Source organism: Protobothrops mucrosquamatus, unplaced genomic scaffold (assembly GCF_001527695.2).
Source record: "Protobothrops mucrosquamatus isolate PMUCROS unplaced genomic scaffold, P.Mucros_1.0 scaffold125, whole genome shotgun sequence".
Classification (NCBI taxonomy): Eukaryota; Metazoa; Chordata; class Lepidosauria; order Squamata; family Viperidae; genus Protobothrops; species Protobothrops mucrosquamatus.
Genome location: NW_015386492.1, coordinates 1,157,305 through 1,184,056, shown reverse-complemented (window position 1 = coordinate 1,184,056; position 26,752 = coordinate 1,157,305). Strand labels below are relative to the sequence as shown.

The 26,752-nt window shown below is 42.1% G+C and overlaps 1 protein-coding gene across 1 annotated transcript in view; it reads right to left on the bottom strand.

The window, feature by feature from the left end:
• The window catches only part of ZNF395 (zinc finger protein 395), a 32,391-nt gene extending 7,930 nt beyond the window's left edge, over positions 1–24,461 (bottom strand). The window contains exons 1-5 of the mRNA XM_015812989.1: positions 24,450–24,461; positions 13,629–13,881; positions 6,916–7,217; positions 4,882–4,994; positions 58–284 (exon numbers count right to left, since the gene is read on the bottom strand). Coding sequence (XP_015668475.1) covers positions 58–284; positions 4,882–4,994; positions 6,916–7,217; positions 13,629–13,871 — 885 coding nt within the window. The 5' untranslated portion in view covers positions 13,872–13,881; positions 24,450–24,461. The remainder of the gene's footprint in view (positions 1–57; positions 285–4,881; positions 4,995–6,915; positions 7,218–13,628; positions 13,882–24,449) is intronic.
• Positions 24,462–26,752: the final 2,291 nt, after the last annotated feature.

Below are 26,752 nucleotides of genomic sequence, written 5' to 3'. Positions count from 1 at the left end.
TGGACCCGTAGCTTCTAAGGAACAATTCCTTCCCCGTCTTATGGTCACATTATGTACCTTCCTTTTCCTCGGAGCAGGCTCTTCAAAGAGAAAGGGATCCGAGTCTGTTTCAAAGCCATCATCAGCCCGAGGAGAACTGAAGGCCTCGTTTGTGTACTTGGGGCTGGCCTCTGAGTGTGGGGGAGAAGGGGTGGAAATGCCACTCCAGTGCCCGCTTGTAGTACTGCTCCCACCATCCGACATGTCACCGCTCTCTTTCCAGGCATCACAGATTGCTTGGGATGCTGAAGACAAGATGTGAGGATAAAAGGTGAATCACTGTTTTATTGAGCTCTTGAGCAGTTAAGTTGATTCTCTATTCAGTTTAACACTTCCATCATTTTTACATGGAGCATGGGTGGGAACCATAGCCTTTTATGACTTATGGACTTCAACTCCCAGAATTCATGAGAGTTGAATGCTGGCTCAGGAATTCTGGGAGTTGAAGTCCACAAGTCATAAAAGGGCCATGGTTCCTCAACCCTGACAGGGAGGCACAGATGGAGGAAAATGGTACTGAATAGAAGAAATGGGACAGTCTATGTTTTCATTCAGTAGTCTGCTTTTTACTATTAATATTTGAGGTTTTAAAACAAACCCAAAAATATTCATATTGTAAATTTTGCTACTAAGAGCAGGGAATGTGAGAAACTGAAAAAATATCACCTAAATTTGATTTTCTGTAATTTATTAACTGGGAACAGGGGAGTCGAAAGAACCTCACAGATTATTAATAGCTTTGTCTTAGTATTTCATTTATAGTGGCCTTATTCTATAGTATAGAATGTGAATGGGATTTTCTACAAAAGATATATATTTCTAAATAATCTACCTTTTTTTAATATTAGGAAAAACTTCCTAAAAAAGCAATTTGACAATGAAACTGATTACCAAGGGAGGTGATAATCTCCTCTTCTTTAAAGGTAATCATCCAGAAACTGGACACATGCCTACCAAGGATGCTTTAAATTAGATTTTTGCACTGAGCAGAAGGATGGACTTAGTTACTGAAATGGCCATTTCAGATGGGTTTTAAAAACTTGCTAGATTAGGCTAAAACAGGGCTGCTTAGTTTGTTGTTCTAAGTATTAAAACCTAGCCATTAATTTAAATGTTATGTGAAACTAGAACATCACATTTTGCCATGATACTTTTTATTTCTTTGGATGTGACACATTATATGAACCTTAGATTCTATGACTATATAAAAAATGGCCCATGTTCCCATTTATATCAAATATAATGGTGTGTTTTGTGGTGTTCTTTTTTTAAAAAAAAAAATTCTATTGATGCTGAATATCTTGCTGTTACAACTCTTTTTCCGAGGCCTTCTATGAACTGATTAAATCTCAACTGAGATTTATTGATCACATTTTCACAATACAGCTAGGAAAACAAGCCAGAAACGAATACATTCCTCACGATGGACCCAAACCAGAAGTAACACTATTCATACATGGTGAATCATACACAGGTAACGAACCAAGGACTGGAGACTTTAAACTATAGGGCAGAGGAAAGAAATCACATAAAATTGTTTTTTAAAGAACAAAGACTGATGAGTTCTACCTATAACATAAAGACAAATAGATTCCATCCTAGAAGCAAACACAGACATCCGGCTCCAAAGCCTAACTTGGTTTTTGTACGTGTGAAAGTATAATACCCAAGCACATTTAAGAATCCAAATTTTGATTAGTGCAATCTGAATGGAACACCTGTATTGAACTTATCTCTTTATCCAAAAATGCAATATAATTGTGCCTAAGAAGTAAAAAAGCTTAACTCCTGATGACGTTATGGACATGGCACTACAGTTTCCAAGGCCACAGAACAAGAGCTGTGGTGGCACAGTGGTTAGAATGTAGTAGTGCAGGCTAACTCTGCTCACATTGCCAGTTTGATTCTCTCAATCCTGATCTGCTCAAGGTTGACTCAGCCTTCCATCCTTCCAAGTCTTTAAAATGAGGTCCAGGATCGTTGGGATATGCTGATTCTGTAACCCATTTAGAGGGCTGTAAAGCACTGTGAAGTAGTATATATGTCTAAGTGCTATTGCTATTCCAGATTGTTGTGTGGATTTTCCAATCTAGCCTACATTCCTGGTGTTCCCTGGCAGCCTCCCTTTAAAGAACTAACCAGGTCCAACCCTGCTTAGCTTCCAAGTCAGAACAAGTTTACAAAATTCTGCCACCTATAAACATTTTCTGAGATAAAGCCCGACTGAATTCAATAAGGATGAATTCATATTTTCATTTATAAAATTCCTCTTCCTCGGGAAGAGAATGACAGGAAAAGCCACAGGATATCTCCCCGCCCCTTCTCAGTTCCAGAAGCCTTTTTCACACCTTCACTGCCAGTCCAGCATGCAGACATACAACAGGCCTAATTGACTGCAAAGCACCTGCATTTCCCACGCTGGAAGGCTCCTATTTTTAAATAGACGCACAGAAGGTCCAAAGAGGCTTATGGGAAGTGGTTCCATATAAAGACACCGGCTCTTCTTGGTGCCTATTACTCCCGTAATAGGTCTAATCATCCAACTGGAAACGGCAGCCAGGGGTTGGATTACACAACCCCTCCCTCCACTGGGGAAGGCAGACACCATTCCTAATCCAGCCAGCTGTTTTTCTAGCAGTTCTCCAATCGTCGAGTCTGCTGGAGGGATTATAGGTAAGGTTTTACTGCTTGCCACAAACAGCCAGTCTCAAGGGATTCTACATACAGGATTCTCATGCATAAATTTGCAAGAAAAGTTCTCCATGATCTTCTTTCTAGTTTGTAATTATAGCCTGAGTAAATACGTGATGGTAAAAACATTGAATTTGGGTCAAATTTAGTAGGCAAAAGGATATTTAAAGAGAATTGGTGATCTGAAAGAGCGGTGGGGCAGTACCCTTTTCCCACCTATCAGTCTATCCTCACAATCCCATTCCTACATTTGAGGACCCTGCCAAGATAGGTGGTAGCATTCAAAAAGCCAAGTATTTAATCTTATTAGGCTTGGCTGAGAATTCAAACAGAAGAAGGACCTTCCTCAATGTGCACAAAAATCAGTTAAACTGGGAGGTAGCTAACCAACATCTTAAAATTCTCCAGAGGTGAAGAAATGACCACTTCCACCTTTGGGCTACTTTCCTGTTATATAGATTTTACCATCAAATGTTTCCTTATATTTAACTGAAATCTAGATAGCTACAACTAATATACATTAGTTGTGGCCCAGGTTTCTGCAGCCATGGAGAAGCATTCATGACCATCTTCCTTTTATGTATCTGAACTTGATTATTATGCCTCCCCTAAGTCTTCTACTCTTTAGATTGAGCATCCCAAGTTTGTTCAGTCTGTTCTCACAGAAAATGTCCTCAAGTCAGCATTTTCCTGTACTGGAAGCAAGAGAAAGATAATAAAAATAATAATAAAAATCCCTTTCTCATTTTCTTAGGAGACAATGTGTTTTGCAGCAGAGGCTAGTGAACATTAAGGAGGTGTCAATAACATGGGACAATCTCTGGGGAAACTTGCTCATACATACGTCATCAAAAGGAACAATAACTGCAAAAGTGCCCTACAGACCATCTTTCCTTATCCCCATTCTGCAATTCTTAAACAGTTCATCAGACAATAATAACAGACTCACTTTATGTCAGGATATGTTGGGGCAGATTTTCAAAGGTTCGGAAACATGTGGAATGCTATGTACATAAGAGTGCCAGAATGCCAGGCAAAAAGGGTTTAGCAAAATCATGGTAAACAGAGAAGAGCCAGGAAGGAAAATCTAGTAGAACCCAGAAGAGGGCTTGGTTTACTATGATGGACACATTATTCTTAAACTTCATAGCTGGAATAAAATTCTGGATCTCTAATTGGGTATGGCCTACTTTTGAGAAAAGCTTGTTAAGGACATAAGAGAGAGATACGTGAGCCATTTAACAGGAAGAAAGTGAGAAATAAATGAATGCTTTAGAAACACAGATTTGAGGCAGGTAGCCAAGAAGCCCAAAAGACCAAAGAAGTAGAGCAGAAAAGTTGGATCTCCCTGAAAGCTGAACTGAACAGTCTGTGTGTTGGCCAAGGCACTTAATGCTATTCTACTCCCTTTATTTATGCCATTTTCTCTTTTTACACAACTTCCAAAATTGAGTTATAAAATGGCCAAACAATTAAAAGTGGCCAACAAGTATCAATAAAAGGCTCTTCAAAAAAGAAAAAGAGCCCCCCCCCCACAAAGGCTCTTCAACAGAAACTTCAGAATTAAAATACTTCCAATTGAAATCCAGAAGATTTCTTAACTTCTTAAAAAAAACAACAAAAGGGACTCTATCCCATAACATCAGCATTACCACAGGCAGAATTTTCCTCTACAATCATTGTTACAGGGTGGAAATTTCATATCCCAAATCTACAATTAGTGGAAATTTTCTTAATCAGACTCATTTGCATTATTTTTTAATCCGAAAGCTTTCTGATATAAGCTGAAAACTGCCCTGTGCACATTGCTGCCTCAAAAAAATGAAAGGCATACTTCTGTGGATAGCCTAAATTCTCAGGTATGTATATTCAGGAAAAAGCAGATACTGGAATGACAGTGTTCCAAATAATCATTCCCAGCTTGGCATTCTCCAAATGTGTTGGCACTGTCATATCCAGAATCAGCAGCCAGCATGGCAGAATCCTGGGACTTGCATTCCAAAAACAGGAGAACATCCATTTGGGCTGATACAGCTAAGCGACTGTGGCCCCAGCGCTTGCATTGCATGAACTATGCATCACAACAGCTTTTTTTTTTTTTTTGCACAGAATGCCAAATGGCCATCAGAGGCCTTTTGCTGTCAAACTTACTTGAGATGCTGGCTTCATTGTTGGGGGGACTCTGCACCACAGGGCTACAGGATAAGCTGGTTAACACCATTGCTGCCATCATCTCATCCATCTCCACTGCAGCATCTGGTTTCCTGCAATGAGAGAAGGAGGGGGAAGGATAAGATGGTTCCTCCAAAAAGAATCAACATACCAAGTACCCTAGCAAAGGCATTGCTCACCAGACAATTCCATCTCAAGTGCTTCATGCCTCTTGCATTTGTTTTCTTGCAACACGTTCTTCCTCGGGCACAAGTTAATTGTTAAAATGCAAACAGTGAAGCATTATGATCGAAGTATCAACTTTTAACAAGCCACTCACAGCCACAAAGTGAATCCAGGTCTTTTCTTCTAGATCTGTACAAGATTTGGACTCAGGAAAGCGCTCCTGTCTCCAGAATGAAGATGTTTCTAAAAGGAGTTTTTAACATGAACAACCCCACCCCTTCCCTGCTAGTCATAAATGCATATCTCTTGAAGTCAGTAGGAAAAGCTTCCGCTGTTAATTTTAAAAACAAGCAGACCAGAAAAGTATTTGGGATTTCTTATTTATAAGGAACCTGCTATAAGTTTGGAGGGGAGGGGCCTCAATGTAGTTGTGCAGGCAGAAGAGATCCAACTTTACCCACTGGGGTGAAAAATAAATTGCAGTAGTCGCCTAAAACACTGGAAAGGCAAAACATATAGAAGCAACTTTTCAATTTTAGTACTAGATACGTTAATGGGCAGCAGCTACCAGGGAAGTAACGTTTTCTTTTCTCTTACTTTTAACAACTAAATGCAGGGCTTTTTTTCTCGGAGAAAAGGTGGCGGAACTCAAACCTGGCCACGCCCTCATCAAACCCTAGGACCGCCCCTTTAGAGAACAGGAATGCAAGTAAAATTTGGGAGGGGCTATTTCCGGTGCGGCCGGCCCGGAAAAAGGTGCCGGAACGCGGTTCCGCCGCGTTCCGGCTGAAAAAAAGCCCTGACTAAATGTAATATGATTGTTTCAATTGGACAGTAGCAGGCTAAGCTTTTAGATCAATTCTATTGACATTATTGTCTCATTCTTTTTCTTAGTTCATTTTGAAGGGTTTAAGATTTATTTGTTTACTTACTTTATTACAGTTTTTATAGGCTGCCTCAGTCTCTACAGATGCTAGGAAGCAAATGAAGTTCTAAAATACAATCATTAAAACCAAACCATAATAATAGCAATGATACCACTTATAATGGATGCTCAAACATAACTAAGAGGCAAAAGCCCTGTACAAAACATAATACAACTTAAACTTGCTTCTATAAAGCAAAAAGGATTGAAGCTCTCTTATCCTTCCAGGAGAACTTGCTCCATAAAGAGGTCTATCATATAGACCACACCTTAGGAACCTTGCATGGAAAAAAGGCTTAATTTAGGTGATCCTACCTAAGAGGCAAATTTTATTTTGGCAATGCACTTCTGGTTATAACTCAATATTGACCAGTAAAGGGCTTTAAAAGTAATGGCCAGCACGTTGAATTGGGCCCCAAAGCTTACTAATAACCAATATAGCTACTTCAAAATAGGCAAGATCCCTACCCTGGTGGAATTGTCCTGACAACAACCTTGCTGTTGTAATTTACACCCTGTCGTTACTGGGTGATCTCCAAAGACAACCCTTCACGGAGCATGTTTACACTAGTCTAATGGGTGGATCATGGTATGAACTACTATCACCAAGGCATCTTAGTCAAGATATGTTATTTTAGTTTGCGGCTGCAAATTATTTGCTCATTTGTTTAAAATATTATAAATACTCCCATCTACCACCCTTCAGCTGAAAAGGCTCCTAGGGTAGCTTATGTAAGATCGAGTGCAAACAAAGCTGTATTTGCCTTTGTGCTTTCAACCTAATAAAATGAAAGGGAAAGAAAACAGCAGGAGGTAAAACTGCTTTCCATATTTTGTTTCAGCCAAGGGAAAAAAAATCTCTAAGTTATTATGGAAATGTTATGCAATATTGCATAACTACAGACAAATTTTAAATCACCCACCTTTTTGGTACATCAATATTCCTAGAAACCGATCTCAAACTAGATGTCACATCAATGTCTGCTGCAGATGTGCAATGCTTCATCACCACAGGAACCGGATTATAATCCATTGTTGTAGGGGTTCCTTGGTCCATCTCCAGTTTGGGGAGAGGTGACATCCCAACTTCAGCCAGTCTCACTTCCTCAGTTTTTCTAGTGACATAAAACCCTTTTTCTGGGAGCAACACCTTCACTTCATGACTGACCAGGTCATGGTATTCCACCAGCCCAGCACTCTCTTGCCCGTTGTAAAAGACATACACCTGTAGGAAGAAAAGCCACTATCAGTCATAATGGTCATTCTGGTCTCCAAATGAATTAACCTGTTTTGTTGTTCTTGTTTCCATTTTTTCCTATCATAAATAAGCAATCCAAAGCCATACAAACCAAACCTACCAATAACTATGAGCCAGTGTTCAAATGGCATCCTATCTTCAGAGACAATGAACAGGAGTAGCTATGCTGCTCAATCTTGTAAAGCAGCGATCCCCAACCCCCGGCACCGGTCCACAGCATGCCAGAAACTGAGCCACGCAAACAAGAAAAGCCCCATCTGTGGGATGCAGGCAGCACACGAAACCACGTCCCCTCCTGTCCGTGGAAAAACATCTCTCCACAAAACTGGTCCCTGATGCCCAAAAGATTTGGGGGGAGGGGCGCTGTTGTAAAGCAAGTGGCTGACCATCATTAAAGAAAAGATGCTCCATTAAATGTCATTTTGATCTGAAAGAAATTCAGAGTTTCGATGCCTTATAATGGGAGGCCTTCAAAAATGCATTTCCTGAACAACATGAAAGTAGCAGCTTTCTTTCACTGTGTTCTGTGTGCTCTGCAGCCACAGTCATATCTACATGACCAGCATGTGATGTATTTTGCGCTCCAGTTCAACTTCTAAGTGAAAGGGACACACTGTGATTATCAGCTGACTTTCCATCACGTTTTGTCAAATCTCTCAAAGAGTGTCAGAATAGGTGAATAAGCAGAAACTCATGAAATCTCTCCAACCATTCCTTTGCTCATACAAAAGCACATGCAATCTAGTAAGACAGCGCAGGAAAGGAGAACCAGAAAGAGAATGACCAGCCCGTGCTTCGGTAGTTCATGGAAGGATGGTATTTAGTTTCTCCAAAGGTCTTTCCCCTCTGCTGCTTAACTTCCTAAAGTCTATTTTAGTATGTAATTTTATCTAGGCTAAGAGGGGCACTCTTTGAGTTAGTTATTCCTGGGGGTGTTATTTATAGAGGGATCCTAATTACTATATGGAAAAACTGGGGAAGCTGCAGTGACCCCACTGTTCTGAAAAAGTAGAGTAACAGGATCTGTGGTAGCCTCATGCAGCCCAATACAGGGTCCAGTAGGGCTCTTGACATCTTTCCAGAATCACTACTCTGCCTCTGCTTCTTTTTGCTCTACGTTTCTATGGGTGTCTCTGGCTGTGTGTGCAGGAAGGGAGGGAGTTTGCCCACATACTTCCTAATTCAGAGGTGGGCAACTTTACGACCTGTGTACTTCAACTCCCAGAATTCCTCAGTCAGCCATGGCTGATTGGCTCCTGGGAATTGAAATCCAGAGATTGTAAAGTTGCCATAGTTGCACACCCCTGTCCTAATTCATTTTAGGATTAGACATCAATTAAGATGAGAGAGGATGGAGAGCACTGTATGTATGCAGGTTAAAATGCTGCAGTTAGATCTAATGCAATGAAAATGTATTCATGATTAGGTTAATGTTCATCCTCCATCCATTTTCAAAAACATGAGGCTCCACATGAGCCCTCGTGGCGCAGTGGTTAAGTGCAGTACTTCAGGCAAACTCTGCCCACAGTCTGTTGTTTGATCCTGACAGGGCTCAAGGATGACTCAACCTTTCATCCTTCTGAGATCAGTAAAATGAGGACCCGGATTGTTGGGGGCAATGTGAAAATAATGCTGACGCTGTAAACCCAGAGAGTGTTGTAAAGTACTAAGGGGTGGTATAGCAATAGCAATTAGACTTATTAAACACCACTCCATAGCATTCTCTGAGCAGTTTATAAACTCAGTATATTGCCCCTAATAATCTGGGTCTTCATTTTACCTACCTGGGAAGGATGGAAGGCTGAGTCAACTTTGAGACGGTCAAGATAGAATTCCAGATTGTGCCTGCAATATTGCATTCTAACCACTTTGCCACCAGGGCTCCTGGTATATAAGTCTAAATACTATTGCTTTTGCTAAAAGGTAAAGCAGGACAATCCATCACAACATATCCTTGAGGGGAGTAGGTGGAGAGACTAAGGCAGTGCAATGAACAAAATTACACCAAACTGAAAAACCTGGGACAGGAATTCTGTCAGATGAAAAGATTTGAATTCACACAATATATCAAGCCATAGTTTGGATAAAGTGCACACTAACTGGGATTATATAAATGTGCTACCCCAAAATCAAATACACTGTATTATGGTTTAGTGTGATAGCTGAGCCAGGGTAAGTGCACCATAGCACAGGCTTTTGGATCAAGACTTCCTGAATTTAAATCCCAATTCTTCCAATTGGGCCAGCCTAGGGTTATTAGTCTCCCTAATGGGAGAAACACAGTGGAGGTAAAGTGGAAGAAAAACCATGATTTCAAGCCTCTGAAAGGAAAAGGAACTTATGCAGGTAGTTCTCGACTAACACCTGTTCATTTAGCATTCAAAGTTACAAGGACACTGAAAAAAGTGATTTATGACCAATCCTCAGACTTGCTGTACAACCATCGCACCATCCCCACAGTAACATGATCAAAATTTGGGGTTCTTGGCAACTGGCGTCTATTTACAACGGCTGCAGCACCCCAAAGTCATATGCTCACCATTTGCAACCATCCCAGTTGGCTTCAAACTACAGGTAGTCCTTGACTTACGACCACAATGCAGTGCCAAATTTCTGTTGCTAAACGAGACATTTGTTAAGTGGAATTTTGCCCCATTTTACAACTTTTCTTGCCACATTTGTTAAGTGAATCACTGCAGTTGTTAAGTTAGTAACACAGTTGTTAAGTGAATCTGGCTTCCTTATTGACTTTCCTTGTCAGAAGGTCGCAAAAGGGGATCACATAATCCTGGGATGCTGCAATCGTCATAAATACCCGCCAGTTGCCAAGTGTCCGAATTTTGATTATGTGACCATGGGGATGCTGCAACAGTTGTGTGAAAAACGATCATATGTCACTTTTTTCAGTTTTGTTGTAACTTTGAATTGTCATAAATGAACTGTTGTTAAGTCGAGGATTCTCCGTAAGTCAATTTCGGAAGCCGGAGTCGCTTAATGATGGCATGATTCACTTAACAACAATGAAATACTTCATTGCTAAGCAATTCACTTAACAATCGTGGCAAAACCAGTTGTAAAATTGGGCCCAACTCACTTAATAAGAGCCTTGCTTAGCAATGGAAATTCCGGTACCAGTTATAGTCATAAGTTAAGGACTAGTTACTATGTGATCAACAGATACAGAGAACACCAGATACCCATTGTAAACAACAAGGCTGCTACAGAACACCACCCACCTGCAGAAGGAGTGGGAACAATTCCAGTGGTAGAACTCCCAAGGGGAGGTCATATTTCAGCCAAAGTTTGCTGGTTGGTTGAACTGTTTGCTTTGCTTAGCCTTGGGTGACATGCAGCTGGGGCTTTGCAGAATCTACCCACACCATCCTGAAAGCTGTTGTGGCACCTTCTGGATCAGGCTATGTATACCCCCAAAGCCTTACACTCCCAGAGCCCCTCCAAATTGTCTTCAGCTTTATTTTGAATATGACAGTATACGTGTCTAGGGAACAATCAATAATGTATTTAGTTTAATTTAACTGATGGTTACACTTAGTTAAGTAAGAGAGAAAGGACGGAGGGGAGGGGGGCTTGGGGACAGGGTGCTTTGGTGCCTGTGCAATGGGGAGAAGGTGGTCCTTGGGCCTCCACGTGCAAGGCCCCCATTCTGCGCTGCAGCTGTTGTCGCAGCTGCTTCTTTTCCGGGCAGGCGCCGTGATATTCCTGGGTGCCTTTGGTTGTCCTCTCCCGCTGCCTCCATTCTGCATTGTTGCTTTTTGTTTCATATATATATAATGTGTATTAACAGCTTGTCTTCAGAATTCGTGGGTGCTCCATCACTGGAGGTTTTTCAGAAAAGACTGGACACTTGTCTGAGATGATATAGGTTCTCCTGCTTGAGCAGGGGGCTGGACTAGAAGACCTCCAAGGTCCCTTCCAGCTTCTATTCTATTCTATTCTATTCTATTCTATTCTATTCTATTCTATTCCACTCAAACAAGTAATAAATATGCATTATTTTTTGCACCTTACACCTGCCTCCTTCTGGAGGGCAGTTCCTAGCAAGCCAACTATTAAATGCAACCCCCCAAAAAACAGTGTCCCTCAGCCCTAAATAGCAACTCACCTAAGCAAAACAATGCTGGCATTTACAAGCTGAGGAGAAGGACTATTTTCATTTGGTTAGCTTTTGAGGGTATATTTTTTTTCATAAAGCTCCCAAATACTTTTAGGCACTGGTCATGCTGAGTCTGTGGATGAGTGGTTTTGAATGCATTCTTTTTATAGTCCACTAACTCCAGCAAAAGACCTTGGAACCAGAATTATTTTTATAGAAATTCACAATAGGATTACTTCACATTTCCTCTTCTTCCGCAATGCCACCCAATGTTTCTCTCTGTGTTGTCTTCCCCTAATGCCACCTTAATTTCACACTTTTTTTAACCCAACCTTCCCCAAGCTGGACCTTCCAGAAATGCTGGGCATGGTGCCCATCATTGCCAGTCAGTATTTTCCATTTGGAAAAGCAACCTGTCCTTGACATTTAACAAAGAGAACAGGAAATTAGCCCCAAGGGAAGGAGATAACATGCCACATTTTAAGTAACCCCCCCCTTTTTTTTTTCAAATATCACATGCATCACTTTGCATAGCGAAGGAGAAAATGCAAAATGACTCGATATGAAATCAAGCTCTTAAATCTACCGTATGGAAGTCTGTTGGAAATTCTACCAAATGCAGCTAAATCTGCAATTTTAGAGCACATTAAAACCCCCGTGACACATGACACTAAAACTTACCCTTTATTTTTTGGGATATCGAATGAATAAAGCATCGTAAGAATAGTCTGTTCCACTTGGTTCATTTACAAAAGTGCAAAATCGCTGTCCGCTATTTCTACATAGTAACATATCAGATCTATAAATGGGGTATCAATCGGGAACAGGGTCTCATCTGTTGTTGCACCCATTCTTTAAATACCCTCCCCCTTGAAATAAAGTGTGCATTGTTATAATTTAGTCACAAGCCAAAATAATATTTCAATTCATATCCATGCTTGAGTATTCATAATAGTGCAAGTAGGAACTACGCATTGCCATTGTTACATTTCTTTATATGTTTTAGGGAAGTACCGTATTTTAAATGCATTTTAAGTATTTTATATACTGACAAGAGAATGGAGATAATTTATATTTATTTATTCATTTGTGCCTTCAATTTAGTCTTGATTCCTGGCAACTGCTTGGACAAATCCTTGCAGTTTCCTCAGCAACATTTTTAGAAACGGTTTGCCATTGCTTTCTTCTTCCTAGGTCTGAGAGAGAGAGACTGGCCCAAGGTTATTCAACTGCCTTTATGTCTAAGGCAGGACCAGAACTCACGGTCTCCCGGATTCTAGTCTGGTGCTTTTAACTGCCTATAATACATTGGCTGTGAGCAAGTGACATAGGAAGACTGGAAATAAAGACTAACTCAACTTTTGACATCATTGGCTTAGGACAGCCAGATGTGATTTACTTTCTTCAGATATAGCTACCTGTAATTCACCTCACCTCAGCCAGTATGGCCAAAGTGATGTGATGGAGATGAGCCATTTACAGGTCAGGAAGGGCATCTTGTGGCAGTTCAAATAAACTGTGAACCCTGCCATGAAATGTTTGTTAGTACAAAAATAACATAGTTTCCTTCCCCTCCAAAAAAAACCCTGATTTTTTTTATATTTGCAGATACTTCTACAAATATTAGCTCAACAAAAGTCCATAACACCCACTGATTTGTTGTACGGCTGTTGCCCTTGAAGCCAGTTCATTAACTTCAGCTCCTGAAAAATTTTGCTATTAGCATTTCAGTTGTAAAACTCCGAGATGCTTTCTCCAATCTAGGGAATTCTGGGAGTTGTAGTCTAAACATATCTAGAGGACACCAGGGTAGGAAAGACTGATCTACCCCAAAGTTTAAGGAATTATATTAGTTTCCTATTTAATTTCTAAGTCTAAATTAATGGCTAGAAACCAAAATATATCAAACAAGCCTTTCATTATTCGATCCATTGTTTAAGATTTTCTCCAAGTATTATCAACCTAAGAAATACTTTACACATTATAAATGAGGCAGAATACTCCACGAGGGCACCCTAACTCTGGAACATGTCTCAAGGGTGATGCAATTGGTATCAATAGCAACCCTGCTCATTTTTCTGCCTCAACCCATTTTTTCAGTTTCCTTAGGCATTTTACTTTTTTATAATTTTTTTTTAAAAAGAAAACTATTTTCTTGCTTGCTTGCTGACTAAATAAACCTGTATGGCTTGTTATTTACAGCATTAATACCAACATTTTTGAGATGAAAGCTGGTTTATAGTCATCACCACAAAATTCAGTACCTTCTGACCAAGTTGCAGCACTGGCCAATTTTGGTTCTGATTGCCAGAGTCTTCAGCATGTTCCTTGAAGTGGCCATCCTCATATGAAAGGGTGCTCTGATGTGAGGATGCTCTGTTGTGTTCCGACTGCAGGGGATGAACTTGAGTTGTCATAAGCATCCCATCCCCCAGCAAAGGGGGTGCAGAAATGCGGGCGCCCAACAGGGACCGCTTCCCCAGCCTCCTGGACAGCACACTCGCCATCACGGACACACTGCGATCAATAAAGAAGGACATGCATTATCATTAATAATAATTATTGGAAGATGGGGATTTGATAGCATGAATTATAGTGCAGCCTGTAAATGAGTCTCAAGCACCTCTATCCCAGGGCTGTCCAAGGGTCACACTTTATTAAAGGGGGGGGGAAGCACAGAGGTCTCAGTCTGGCAGGGCAATACAGCAAAGTGGGAAGGATCATGGCATCTATTTGGTGAGGCCAGGACGTTTGGATTTTTCTTTAGATTTGGGGGCATTGGGGGGGCATTCATGGAAAGCCAAGTTAGAATGTAAACTCCATTTTTTTGCATTTCCGTCACCAGATTAGCTAAAACCACATCTCTTGATGCTCAACAACAGCAGCCATGGCAGGTGCTGAGAGCTACAATAAAGGGCTTGCGGACCACAGTTTGCCAGTTTGGCTTCACACTTCTCAAGCACAACATTCAAGCCATCCTAAGGAAACAGAGCCTTTATAAGGAAAACCAGACACACAAGTATTCCACACATACATTTTGACTTTATGGTTCCTAGATGCCAACTACGGGCAAAGACCACAGTACCTGAGAGGCCAAGAAAAACTAGGCACAACATTCCTGCAACATGAAGCTCTGTACTTCAAATGACTATACCAGCCAACATTCGCCTAAGATAGCCCAAATGAATGTGGGGCTACACATCCTTCATGGCACTGAGGTCAGGCATTTTCAGTAGGTCTGCAGTTTGCTTTGGAAAAGTCTACAGCCCTATCACTATATAACCAAACAGGAGTCCTCAGCATGTCGGACTTCTGAAACTATTTTGCCTGGAATCAAGCCCACCTAGAAACAGATCTTACCCCAAGAAAGTCCTGCTCTCTAATTGCATCCACACATGGGTTCAAGCCAGGAATGTATTTTCAATTAAAATAGGGTTTTTTGCAGTTTTAAAGTACTGAAGGGGAAGAGAAGAAAGTTCCCTTGTGTAGACATGCAGCACTGAGCCTTTGCAATGAAAGAATCGAGAAAGAAAGAGATTTCTGTGTTTTGCATCAATTAGGGAGTGCTTTGTGTCAAAAGACAGTTTAGGAACAGAGTAGACAAGCAAAACCAATACCCACGCATGTCCCATGGGACAGTACTGACAGGAAGCGCTAGCCCCAAAGCTCAGGAATGGCTTTTTCAGAACTCAGCAAGCCACTGCTGTGTAAACAGAAAGTTGCACTTAGAATTCAGCCTGTTGAAAAAGAAATGCTTACGGTACAACCCGCCATTGGGCATGTATAATCTATAGCAGAGGAGCAAACATGAGGTTCCTGGGCTGTATGTGGCCCCTAAAAACTCTGGGCAAGTATTCCAGAGATCTGGTATAACCTAATTAAGGTAACAGAAGATGGAAATTATTAAGTACCTAGCAGGAGTCATCCTATTAACCAGATTTAATGGTAAAGAAATGTAAAGGAACTCAAACTCAGTTTTATTCTGGCTCTTCCCACCTCTTTCTGAACTGAACGTACTTAAAGACAAAACATGGGACTTTAGCCTGCCAAAAAGCTTATGGGCTCCTGATTATGGGAAGCCTGGAATTCACCTGAATCTAGAGCTCACTACTGGAAATTACAAAAAAGCATTGATTTCAGGACATGTGTGAAATGCCTGACTCACACACATCACAATGATATGTATCGGAGCTTAAAGGAGTGAGAACATTTTAGTTTGTTCTCAATGTGCAATTTCCAAGCTGGTCTGAACCATAGCATTTGTTTAGGAAATTAAGAAATTAACCAAGCCGAGAAAGAAGAGACAAAGAGCAATATGCAGACAGCAAAGCAGGTAGATCTTCGATACGCAGTCTGCCTTCTTTTAAATTCTTCCCCTCTGACAGCACTTTGCCAAACTGAAATTCCAAGAATTATTCCTGTCAAATTGGCATGTTACATTATATTTTAGATATTAATAACCTGAGAAAAATCCAAGTTGCAACCACCAGATCATTGCCCCAAGGCAGCCTACAGATGAAACAAAAATGGTACAGTACAAAAATCATGCAAGCAAGGATAAATTACAGAGACCCTTTTTTCCCAGAAGTTTCCTATTCTGACCCATTAACAGTATAAGTGGCAGGCTCTAAAAGAGAGGGGTTGTTTGTGATTCTGGGGGCATCAGATTCTGTACCCAGTAAGCCACCTGCTCCCTCCAGAATTTAGCTGAAATTTGAGTTCCATGTTTTAATTTGTATATATAGGTTTCATTCAGACCATTTCACCTAACTCTCTTTCATACTTGGACTAGAACTGCCTTTTCCCAAATTGGACCCTCGGATATCCAGGAATTAAAACTCCAGACATTTATAGCCAGTTGGTTGGAACACATCTGAAAGGGCTAACTGAGGGAATTCAGGATAAGGTTTTACAATCTGGATATGAAGTACAGGTAGTCTTTGACTTATCACTGCCCATTACAGTCATAAGTAATGATGGGCATAAAGCAGGTACCCTATGTTGACTGACCTAATTTTATGACCTTTTTTGCAGTGGTCATTAAGTGAATCACCATGATTGTTAAATGAATCCATGGTTGTTAAGCAAGCCCATTGCTCACTAGGGGGTGTTTTTGCCAAAAAATGAGAAGCAAATGCTGGGTTTGGGCAAAAATGTCATAAATTGCAATCATATAACTAGGGGTAGCTTCTGGACCTTCAGAACTGGGTTGTAATACTTTTTGGAGTTTATTATAACTTTGAAGAGTCACTGAGCAATCAGTTGTAAATTGAGAATTACCTATACTAGTTGTTTTTAATTCAGAGAGCAAGGTGGCCTGCAAAAGGCAAGTTGGTAACGCAACAAAAAGGAACACTGCAAATTATTCTAATCAGTTGAAAGTATCTGTTAGCCCTGAGCAGCTAGTTCTATTTAGTGATTTCATCTGTGCAATCAGGTTGCTTCAATTCTGCCTGGTAGATGTTCTGCCTTCATTGTTGTATTGTTTTGACGAGTAACTGGGTAAAATCACAGGCTGAATGCTTTAAAAGTAATTACAACAACTATAACTTTAAAGGCTGCTTATAGCATAATACAATAGTTGTTACCCTCTGACTGAGATTCATATCCTGCTTATGATTTAGCAATATGGTTTGGAACAATATTTTTACTTATCCACTTCAAAAACAGAACTAGGAAAACAAGTTAGAATTTCTCTCTTGGATATACTACCTATTTATATGTGAGGGAGGGGATAAACGTTTTCTTAAAAAATCCTCTTGACATTTGAGGAGTTGTAGTCATGTTTACCTCGTTTTGGTGCTTGGGTAGACTTTCCTGAAAGTAAAAGACAGAAATGGGGAGCAGGTTAAGGAAAAAAGGGGCTTGGGCAAGTTTTCTTCTTGGTTCCCATTCCATTTCCAGACTCAACACTCTCAGTACACAACATATTGTTTCTGGCAAGCCTACCTGCAAGATATGGATGACTGGATGGGTAAGTGGGCAACATTAGCTATCGCATACCAGAAATGCCTCAACCCACTCTGTTCCCCACAGAGTTGCAGCAGGACTGATCCCAAAAGATAGGATGGTTGCCATCTAATTCTTCTGAAACAAGTTAGGAGAACTTTAATAGATTCTAAATTAGTGACATCAATTTACACTCCTACAATCCTCTACAAAATTCTATTAGATAGTAATGAGGGCTGAATTCTAAAATATTTGGAGAGCATCCTTATCAGTATAGATTATCTAAAACTATGAATCTTAGTTTTAAGTAAACTTTCAAAATTGGGTCACATTTTTAATCTATTTTTTTTCCTTTAATGATACTGTAATCCCTTGCATTGGGGTGGAGTCAGGGCGACTGAATGGAGTTGAGCACTTACTGGCCGGATGCCTTCCTGACACCTACAGGGAGTTTGCAGCAGACAATTACTCATTGCGCCCAGAGAGAAATACCTGCCACTACCTAGAAGCAAAGTCTCCTGATTGTGAGGTGAGAATTCCACTTCTAGGCCACCACGCTGCCCACATTTTTAATCTAACAGTTCTTCCAAATTAAAATCCCAAACTACAAATGTTACATAATTCCAGGGCTTTTTTTTAATCATAGAACGCCCAGAACAGAGTTCCGGCACCTTTTTGGGATGGAACCTTGTAGGGTAGGCAAGGCGGGTTGTATGACGTGTGTGAATTCCGGCACCTTTTTTTTTTTTTTTTAGAAAAAAAGGCACTGCATAATTCATCTAGAAATGTAAAATCCAAAAATTGACATTTAAGAGCTTTCCAGAAGTTGTAAACAAATGCTTTATTTTGTTTTTAAATTACCTTATTCAATGGATGCATTCCTGGGTGACTGCCTAAAGAAACGGGCAGTTTTGAAAACCAAAGATCTGTATTATATCAGTGTACATTATGTTACTCCCATTTGTTGTTTTGGCAATGGGGGACAATCTAAGTTGCGTACAATGTCAGAATCCCTTACTTGCAGCCCAGACATTTTTCTGTAATCTACTAAATTTGAGGAAACACTGAGGTGTTAGCATAAACACAAAGTGAGCTTTATGGCAACAGCCCCCACTGCCTCAGCCTTGTGCTGGGGAGAAGCAGGCAGCACCAAAGGGTTAAAAGTGAGATTCCCCAAGAAGAAAAAAGCACGGATTCTTAGAAGGAAAGTCTAAAACCTGCAAATTTAAATCAGATACTTTCAGCGTATTCCCGCAAGCAGAAGTCTGTTAAGGAGGAGGAGGAGTGGCAATCTTGCCTGGAGGCAGGTATGAGTCTGTAAGAGCTGCAGAAGGTGCAATCCGAAGAGAAAGAGGAAAGTACACATACTCTCCTTGTGCAGGCACTGGTGGCATTATTCCTCATGCTTATAATATCTCCCCAGCAACAACTTATCTGTCATTGTTCAGGTACATTTATACAATAGTTTGGCAGGAGCCCCTGACTGCAAGGGAGATCCCTTTTATTTCCCACGTTTCAAGTGACAGAATTGAGGACATGGTAGGAGCATTTGTTCCCACCTCCCCGTGCAAAGTGAACCAGATTTCAAAACTATTCCAAGAGAAGAAAAGTTTATAATGTCACACCAAATTCAATCAGCACTGCACACAACCTGCTTGAACTGCAAAATGGTAAAAACTTGCAGGAACTGGGTGCTAGAGTTGATACTTTTCACACAGAAGCAATAGATTCCCAGTTCAGGCTGGAAAAGAGCAGTCACAAACTATAAAGCCTCACTGCTAAAATAGATTCACCAGTCTTCTGCTTTTCCCATCACAACCAAGTGCAAAGGTAACTTTGAACAAAACACAGACACTGAGTTCACTAGGGTTAACACATCTGGGCTGCAGAAACCTAGGAAACCACTAGATAGCAGCAAAGAGTGGCACTTTTCTATATTTTTTCCATATCTTTTTGCTGTCATCTTGCAGTTGCCCAAATTTTCAGAATCTAGACCTGATAGTTATGGAGTTCACACAATATGGTATATCCAAATTAAGAAAAAACAGATTACAATATTTTTAAAAGGATTATTAGGTATGCTAATAATGAGATTGCATGGCTAATACAATATGATTAAAATAACAGCTGGCTTTCTGCAATACAGTGATCCACAACCTGCACTATCATGTAATGTGTAAACCAGTTAGCAAGTTCCATCAGCAAGTCTACTTATTAAATTCTGCAGCTCAACCCCAAATGAATGCAGAGTAACACATGCACACACACATACACACCTGGTACTTCATTAATGCAAAGGACAAATTTCATCACCAAAATCAAGACAGGTAGTTTTGGGGGACAGGAAAGAGTTAGAAATGTTCTCTGTGTGGTCTCTGTTAGTCTTCTTTTAAAAAAAGGAATCACCCAAATCTTCCAGGACAGCCTGAGGCATGTCAATTGGCAGAAAGGGGGTGCTGTTTCCAATCAAATTCACAAATGTTATGGGCAGCATCTGCCTAGTGATGGGCAGCATGCTGTACTGGGACCACATGGAAATTTCAAAGTTCATTGCAAGCATGCAGGTCAGACCTCTGGCAAGAGCAACCCACCCAATTTTATTGCCTGGCAAAGGAGAAAGCAGAAGAGGTGGGAGAGACCTTGATGCCAAAGGGAGAGGGAAAAATGGGGGTGTTGAAAACCTACTTCTGGATCTGGCCCTGCCCATTGCTTGCTTAATCCCCAATCCACATTGCTGCATAATTTCTTGCAGATCACTGCCAAGGGAATACACTCTTAACAATAACAACAACAACAATAACAATAATGGCTGCCAAACTACACCCTTGTCTCTCTGATTTAATGCCAGATAACAAAATCAAAACACCATTAGGAGGGGCACAGTAGCTACATATGCAAGAACCGTATGCACAACAGAAACTGTTCGTGCAACTTTCTCTGAGCTGCATCATATTTTAATTCCCTGCCATAGAAATGATCAAAGAGAAAGCTAGCCTTTTTTTCTGGCAGACTGAACATCACACCAGCAGGAGTTTTTCCTGGAAGCAAACGACCGTACACCAGTCTTTTCCCCCAGAACTCCTTATAAATGCTGGAAAAGGGGCTTGAGGGATTTTTCTAGCAAAGATCGCCATGAGGTTGGAAGTGGAACAGACTGAAAAGATGAGAAGATTCTCTAACTGGGAAAATGTCCCTGGCTGAATTTGAAAGTGACGGTACCAAGCCAACATTGGCTGCCCGCAAAAAAGCTAAGTAGGATCAAACCTCCTTGGTAGTGGGATAGGAGGCCACCAGGGAATCCCAAGGCTATGGCTAGATAGGAAAATGGATAAAACATCAGAAAAATAGGTAGTAGCAAAGTACTACCACAAGATTGCCAAGAAAATGAAAAGCCGTCCCTGGCCAGAAGTTAAAGTCAACTCAAAGATGGCTTTACATTTGCTTCAACCTACTCATCTCAAGAGGGTCCTCTGCCTTTAGTATAGCTTTGCAGGGTATATCTGAAAGTGAGGGTTTGGGCCTTCAAAAATGTTCTTCCATCAGCACTTTACATTGCTCAATGTTCAAAGTGGGGAGCCAGTTTAAGATAGAGGTTAAGGCATCAGGCTAGAAAACTTGAGACTGTGAGTTCCAGTCCTGCCTTAGGCCCAAAGCCAGATGAGCAACTTTGACCAGTCACTCTTTTTCAGCTCTGGGAAGCAGGAAATGGCAAACCCTTTCTGAAATCTTGCCAAGAAAACTGCAGGGACTTGTCCAGGCAGTCGCCAGGAGTCAAGACTGACTTGAAGGTGTGCACACACGCACACAAAATGTTCACAGTTGGTTCCCCCCACCTCTTTTGAGAATCTGGGACCTTGCCATTTTTGTCATTTGAAATGTACAAAAGACTTTTCCTGCCTGCAAAAGTTTCTAGTCCATAAATAATTTGCCAACTTCATTATATAACTTGCTTAGGGTAATCTTGGTGACTCTGAAGAAGAAAAAAGCAAGCCATTTTTTTGGAAAGGAACTTCTGCCTGGCAGTAAAAGCTCTGATCGTTGGCTAATCACAAACTTAGTCAGCAACATGTATACCAGGAGAAAATGGCAGGAGCCCAGAAGTCACCACACCACTGCATGGCAAAAGGTAATCAAGCACCAGTAATCAGCCATCAAACAGATGTTAGTTAACTCACAGGACAAACCTTCTACAACAGTGGTTCTCAACCTGTGGGTCGGGACCCCATTTGGGGTCGATCGACCATTTCACGGGGGTCGCCAAGCAAGGCTGTCCGCCATTTTTTTGTCTGCCATTTTTTTTGTCCGCCATTTTTTCCCCCCTTTTCCGGCGGGTGCCTTTCCTCCCTTGGGCTGGGCCAGCTGGTGGTCGGCCTGCTCTGTCTCTGCCGCTTGCCAGCTACGCCTCGGCCAGCGGAGGGGGCGGAACCACGCATGCACGGCGCTTCCGGGCAGGGAAAATCCTCGACTTACGACCGGTTGGGTAGTCCTCGACTTACGACCGGTTTAGTCTTCGACTTACGACCGGTTTAGTCCTCGACTTACGACCGGTTTAGTCCTCGACTTATGACCAGTTGGGGTCGCGGCATTAAAAAGGTTGAGAACCACTGTTCTACAATATGTCAAAGAAGTTCAGGACTACATCTCCCAGATTGCACAGCCATGGATACTGGCATATTGTGATAGTAAATTGTGTGATTTGGAGAAGGCCCCAACTCTCAAGCAGAAGATCTGAGATATGTTCCAAGTTGCAAGGAGGCAGCATAAAGAAGGGGTGTGGCACAAAAGGGGGGGGCAACACAACAAGTACCACTTAGGGCTACAAGAGGAGTGAAAACCTGCATGGTAACAAAATGGGAAACAGGAAGGGCCAATGGCATACTGCTCCCTACATTTGGGGCAGCCTCCCCTTCCCATCTCATCTCACCCTGTTCTATTTCAAGGCCAGAGTAGGGCCCAGACAAGCTTGCTCATGCCATAGATTCCCCATTAAGAGGTGCCGCTTTCTCTCTCTTTCTCTTCCATCCCACAAATAAGAGATTCAAAGAAAGCAGCATCTGCTGAAATGTAGCACGCTGGCTATGTTCACAGAACATCCTTACCTGAGTTGCTGTGTCAAACATTTCTGGAGGATTTGCAGTGACTTGAGCTATAAACTAATTAAACTGGCTGGATTCACACAACATGCAAATCCAACAAGCTCACCCCATATATTGTGTAAAAGCAAATACTAGGCCTTCCATTGACCAATGCAAGTTATGAAAAATATTGAAGTTCTTTCAGCTAGCAGAGCTCCAAGATGATTGATTGTTAGGCAGGGAATCTTCAGAATATGATCTTTTGGTTTTAAAATTCGTCAAACTAAGCTTCAGTCTCCTAAAAAGTCTTCCTAAAATGTCCTCATCCAAATATCTACATCTTTCCTAAAACAAAGACCCAGGAATTCAGGTCTGGGGAACCAGAAGGCTGGCACGCAAATAGCCATTTATTTAATTGCTTACTGGAGCATTTTAACTGCACTTTAAAACTCCACACCATTAGAACAGAGAGCCCTGAGCTGCAATCTCAGTGAGATTTACTTTTGAAGGAAACATTCAAACTTGCAAAGCATTATGGAAGAGAGGGTGCATGACAAATAGGATCCAAGCTGTGGAAGGCACTGCCCAGAAGCTGAAGCCTTGCGTAGCTATGCAAAAGCTAACAGCTGCACAAAGTATATTTATGTTAGGAGTCTGTGAGAAAGAAAACGACAGTGAAGGGTGACAGCTGCAGAAACCTACAGAACAAAATATAGTTGCCTTGCCCTAGACTGTTCTGGTTTTCTCAACTCTTGTAGTATCTTCTCCTCTTGCTGATTTTCCAAAGATTCACTACAGAAAGAGCCAAGGGGTTACCAGCCACTCAAATCACAATGGGAAAGCCCCCAAGCAACGTCCCAAGTTTGGCGTTTCAGGACGGGGCGTGCTCGTGCAAAGTCGGGAAGCGTCCTGAAGTTTGACCGGCAAGATTCAACATCGCCGGTCACTTTTTTGCGAGATGGGCAGTCATATCAAATTAATGAATAAATCAATAAATAAAAAGACTTAAAATGTAGAATCTTGGGCTGGACAGCGAGGCGTGGTCTAAACGCAAACGTGACATGGCCGCAAGAAGAGGGGGAGTGGCACTTTTCCTCCCGGGGCAGAGCCCCTCTGCGCCTAGAGTAGGCGTGTCATGTGCAAAACAGGGGCGGGGCAGGCGCAGCGGCTAGAAGGCAGAAGGGGGCGGTTTGGCTGGTTGTGGGGAAAGGGCTGAAGCGGGACCCAAGAGCTAGGAAGGAGGGCGGGACGGCGAGGGCCCTGCAGACGAAGCAAGAAGCGGGTGTTGCCTTGGTCTGCACCGTTCCCGGTGCCAAAAACTGACAAGACCGAAGGAAAAGCGCCCACTAAAGGGAGGCGTGGCAAACACGCGTTGATCAAAACACACGGTAGCTCGCACAAGGAAGAACTGGTCACCCGGACCAAGTAATCGGGGAAAATTAGGAACAAGAGTAAATCGACTGCGGGTTTTAATAAAGGCGCGTGGAGGGGACATTAAGAAAAGGCTAACCAAAGTCGATCTCCCTCACCTCTCGCCTCTGGAGGGCTTGTCCAAGGGGGAGGAAATGCGAGGGGACTTCAATAACCAAGCCGAAAAAACGAACGCACAGCGAAAAACACTTGCTGCGGTGCAAGGACAGGCATAAAATAGTTCGGTTCTGCAAAAGGCAAGAGTAACCCAGAGGGCAGGTAAACTGTTAGAGCGCCGAGGACCGGGGTCGCGGCTTTGGATTAGGGAGCTGCGCGCAAGAGCTCACCCTTTTTCAGCCAGGAAGCAATTCCTAAACCGGGTGGAGGAGATCAAGTGAGATCCACGAAGTTTGGTTCGGGTTTGCCGAGGAAGCGGATAGAATAAGATCTGCCCGCAAACCGCGCGGCAGCGAGAATGCACGGCCCGTGGCAGGTTGCGCGCGCACACACCCACTCCGTTTGCACTGCCGGTCCCCGCTGCCTGGGCTTTTCGGGCCTCTTTCCAAGCGGCTGCAGCGCCCCCGATTCCCCCGCGCGCGCAAGGGGGGTGTGCGCCCTCCCCGCCGCCACCCGCAGCGCTTCTCCGCTTACCTCCAGACGCCGCTTGCCAGCTCCGCTCCCTCCTTCCTTTCCAAAGCTTGTTTTGAAATTCACCTTCCCCTTCCAGCTCCCTCCTCCTTTTCTCCTCCCCTCCAGTCCCCTCCCCTCCTCTGTCCCCGGCACAAGCTGCCTCACGTACGCGGCTGCAGGCAGCCCCCGGCCTGGAGTCCCGGCTTGGAAGGGAGGTACTCGCTTTGCGGTGGCGGCGGCATAACAGCTCGTCGAGGAAACGCGCAAAACCAGAACGCAAACAACGCGAGCCGCACCGAGGAGCCGGCTGGGAGTGGGGGAGCGCCTTGGCAATTCTGCACACATCAGCCAACCCGCGTGGCCACAAAATAGCAGGCGCCAGCTGACTGGGCAGGCAGCATCCACGGGGCAAGTGCCACCAGTCGGGCATGGAAACCTCGAGGCGTGTGGCGAACTGCCGCTGTAGACAAAATGCTAGCTCAGGTGAATTTCTGGTTCCTCGCACACTCGAGGGAGGTTGTATTACTACTGTAGCTCCGAGGACCGGATGATATTGTACTGGGCACACGCTATACAGGACCACTGTCATCACGCTTTGCTTAACAACACTTTGGGAGCTAGGACGGCCAGAAGTCCCTACATATGTCAGATTTCAAGCCCCATCATTCCCAGCTGGCAACATTTAGGAAAAATATATTTGTTCAGAAAGAACTAAGCTTGATGGGCATTTGACACCTTTTATGCTGCGTCCTATGCAAATGCATTTCAAAGTGGGTTACAAAATATAAAATAATAGGTACAATTAATAAATATAAACTATATTCATTGAAAAGTTGAGACGAAAAGAAAACAAAAGCAAAGCCCACTTCATGAACTATTTATACAGGATGAAAAGGTATATTTCAACATCTAAAAATTAATGTATCCAAGTTCTGAAGGACGTACAGAACAGAAATGTGACAGAAACCATGGAAGCAAAGCCAAAATGTGCAGGGGGGGGGGAGGAAATACCGGTATGTTGTAGAGACACAATTACTGCACATACAAAGGGGACACACAGAAAGCCGTGTCACTTGTCCAATGAATGACTCAAAAATTATTAGCATATATAGTAGAATTGCTGCATTAAGTAAATAAGGCTGCTGTGGATTTTTAAAACCCACTTCTTAGAATTTATTTAAAGCCATGTTCACTGCAGAGGAAACCAGTTTTATTCCCAAAAAAAGTTTGCCATTTTTCACCACTGAATTTGCCACTACTGTAGTTATCCTTCTTAACACATATATTAACAAGTTGTTTGCCCCAAGGGTTTGCAATCATTTGTTTGAAGAGACACACCTACACTGCAAATAGAAGATGGAGTGTAGCTCAAGACTTAAGGAAGCAATAAAAGAGCCTAGAAAACTTTGAAGAAAAGGGGGGGCTGCTAAGCTAGAACGTGACACCTTTGGCATCTTATATTTATCAGCTTAATGTTGGAGAGCTCCTTCCTTGAGCTTCTAAGAAACATTCAGTATTCCTAACTGCAGGGCAAAAACAGAACAATTTTTCATTTGCATTTTAAAAGTACGGTTGTGTTGTTGTTGGGTTTTTTTTTAAAAAAAAAAAACCTGAACTGGACCAGACAGCCAGATAATCTTTGCAAGCGTTATTTTGTAGATCATAGTTATGTTTATCAATTCAGTTTTACCTAGATAGACTTAAATTTAGGTTCCTTGAAATGGAGATAAAAAAAAGTTGGAACACTAGCCTGGATTAACTAGTAAAATTATTTGGGGAAAATAAGCACCAATACTGAAGATATGTTTTGCAGATACTAGCTTCCAGTTAAAGCAGCCCTGGACTCTTTCTTGAGATCCAAAAAAGTTGGAGAATTCTCCCAATTCCACTCTTTCAGGCAGATATGGCATGGCTCATTGAAGTTAGAGCTAAAGTCTATGCTCCAGAGATATATGCTTTCCTGTGTCATATGGTTTTCTGAAAGTCCACTTCTGTTTATTTCACCCTCCCAGTGTAGAAGAGCTACTGAATTTGAGCTGCCAAAGTGCAGCCATTTTGCCACTGAATTTCAAATAGCCAAAGTCTCAAAGCACGGGTAAAACATAAAGGGGCCATATATGGCCTGGTCTGAGGCATTCTACACTGTTATAAAATAGTTCTCACCATTAAGTCTTAGTTTTTCCTAGAGTGATATAGCTGTCTTATGCCAGGACAGACTATTAACTATCAACTTGGACTGGCAACCATTTTCCAGAGAAAAACTTTCTATAAATGTTACTATCTGATCCTTCTTTCCACTGGAGATATCAGGGTTTGAATGTTGG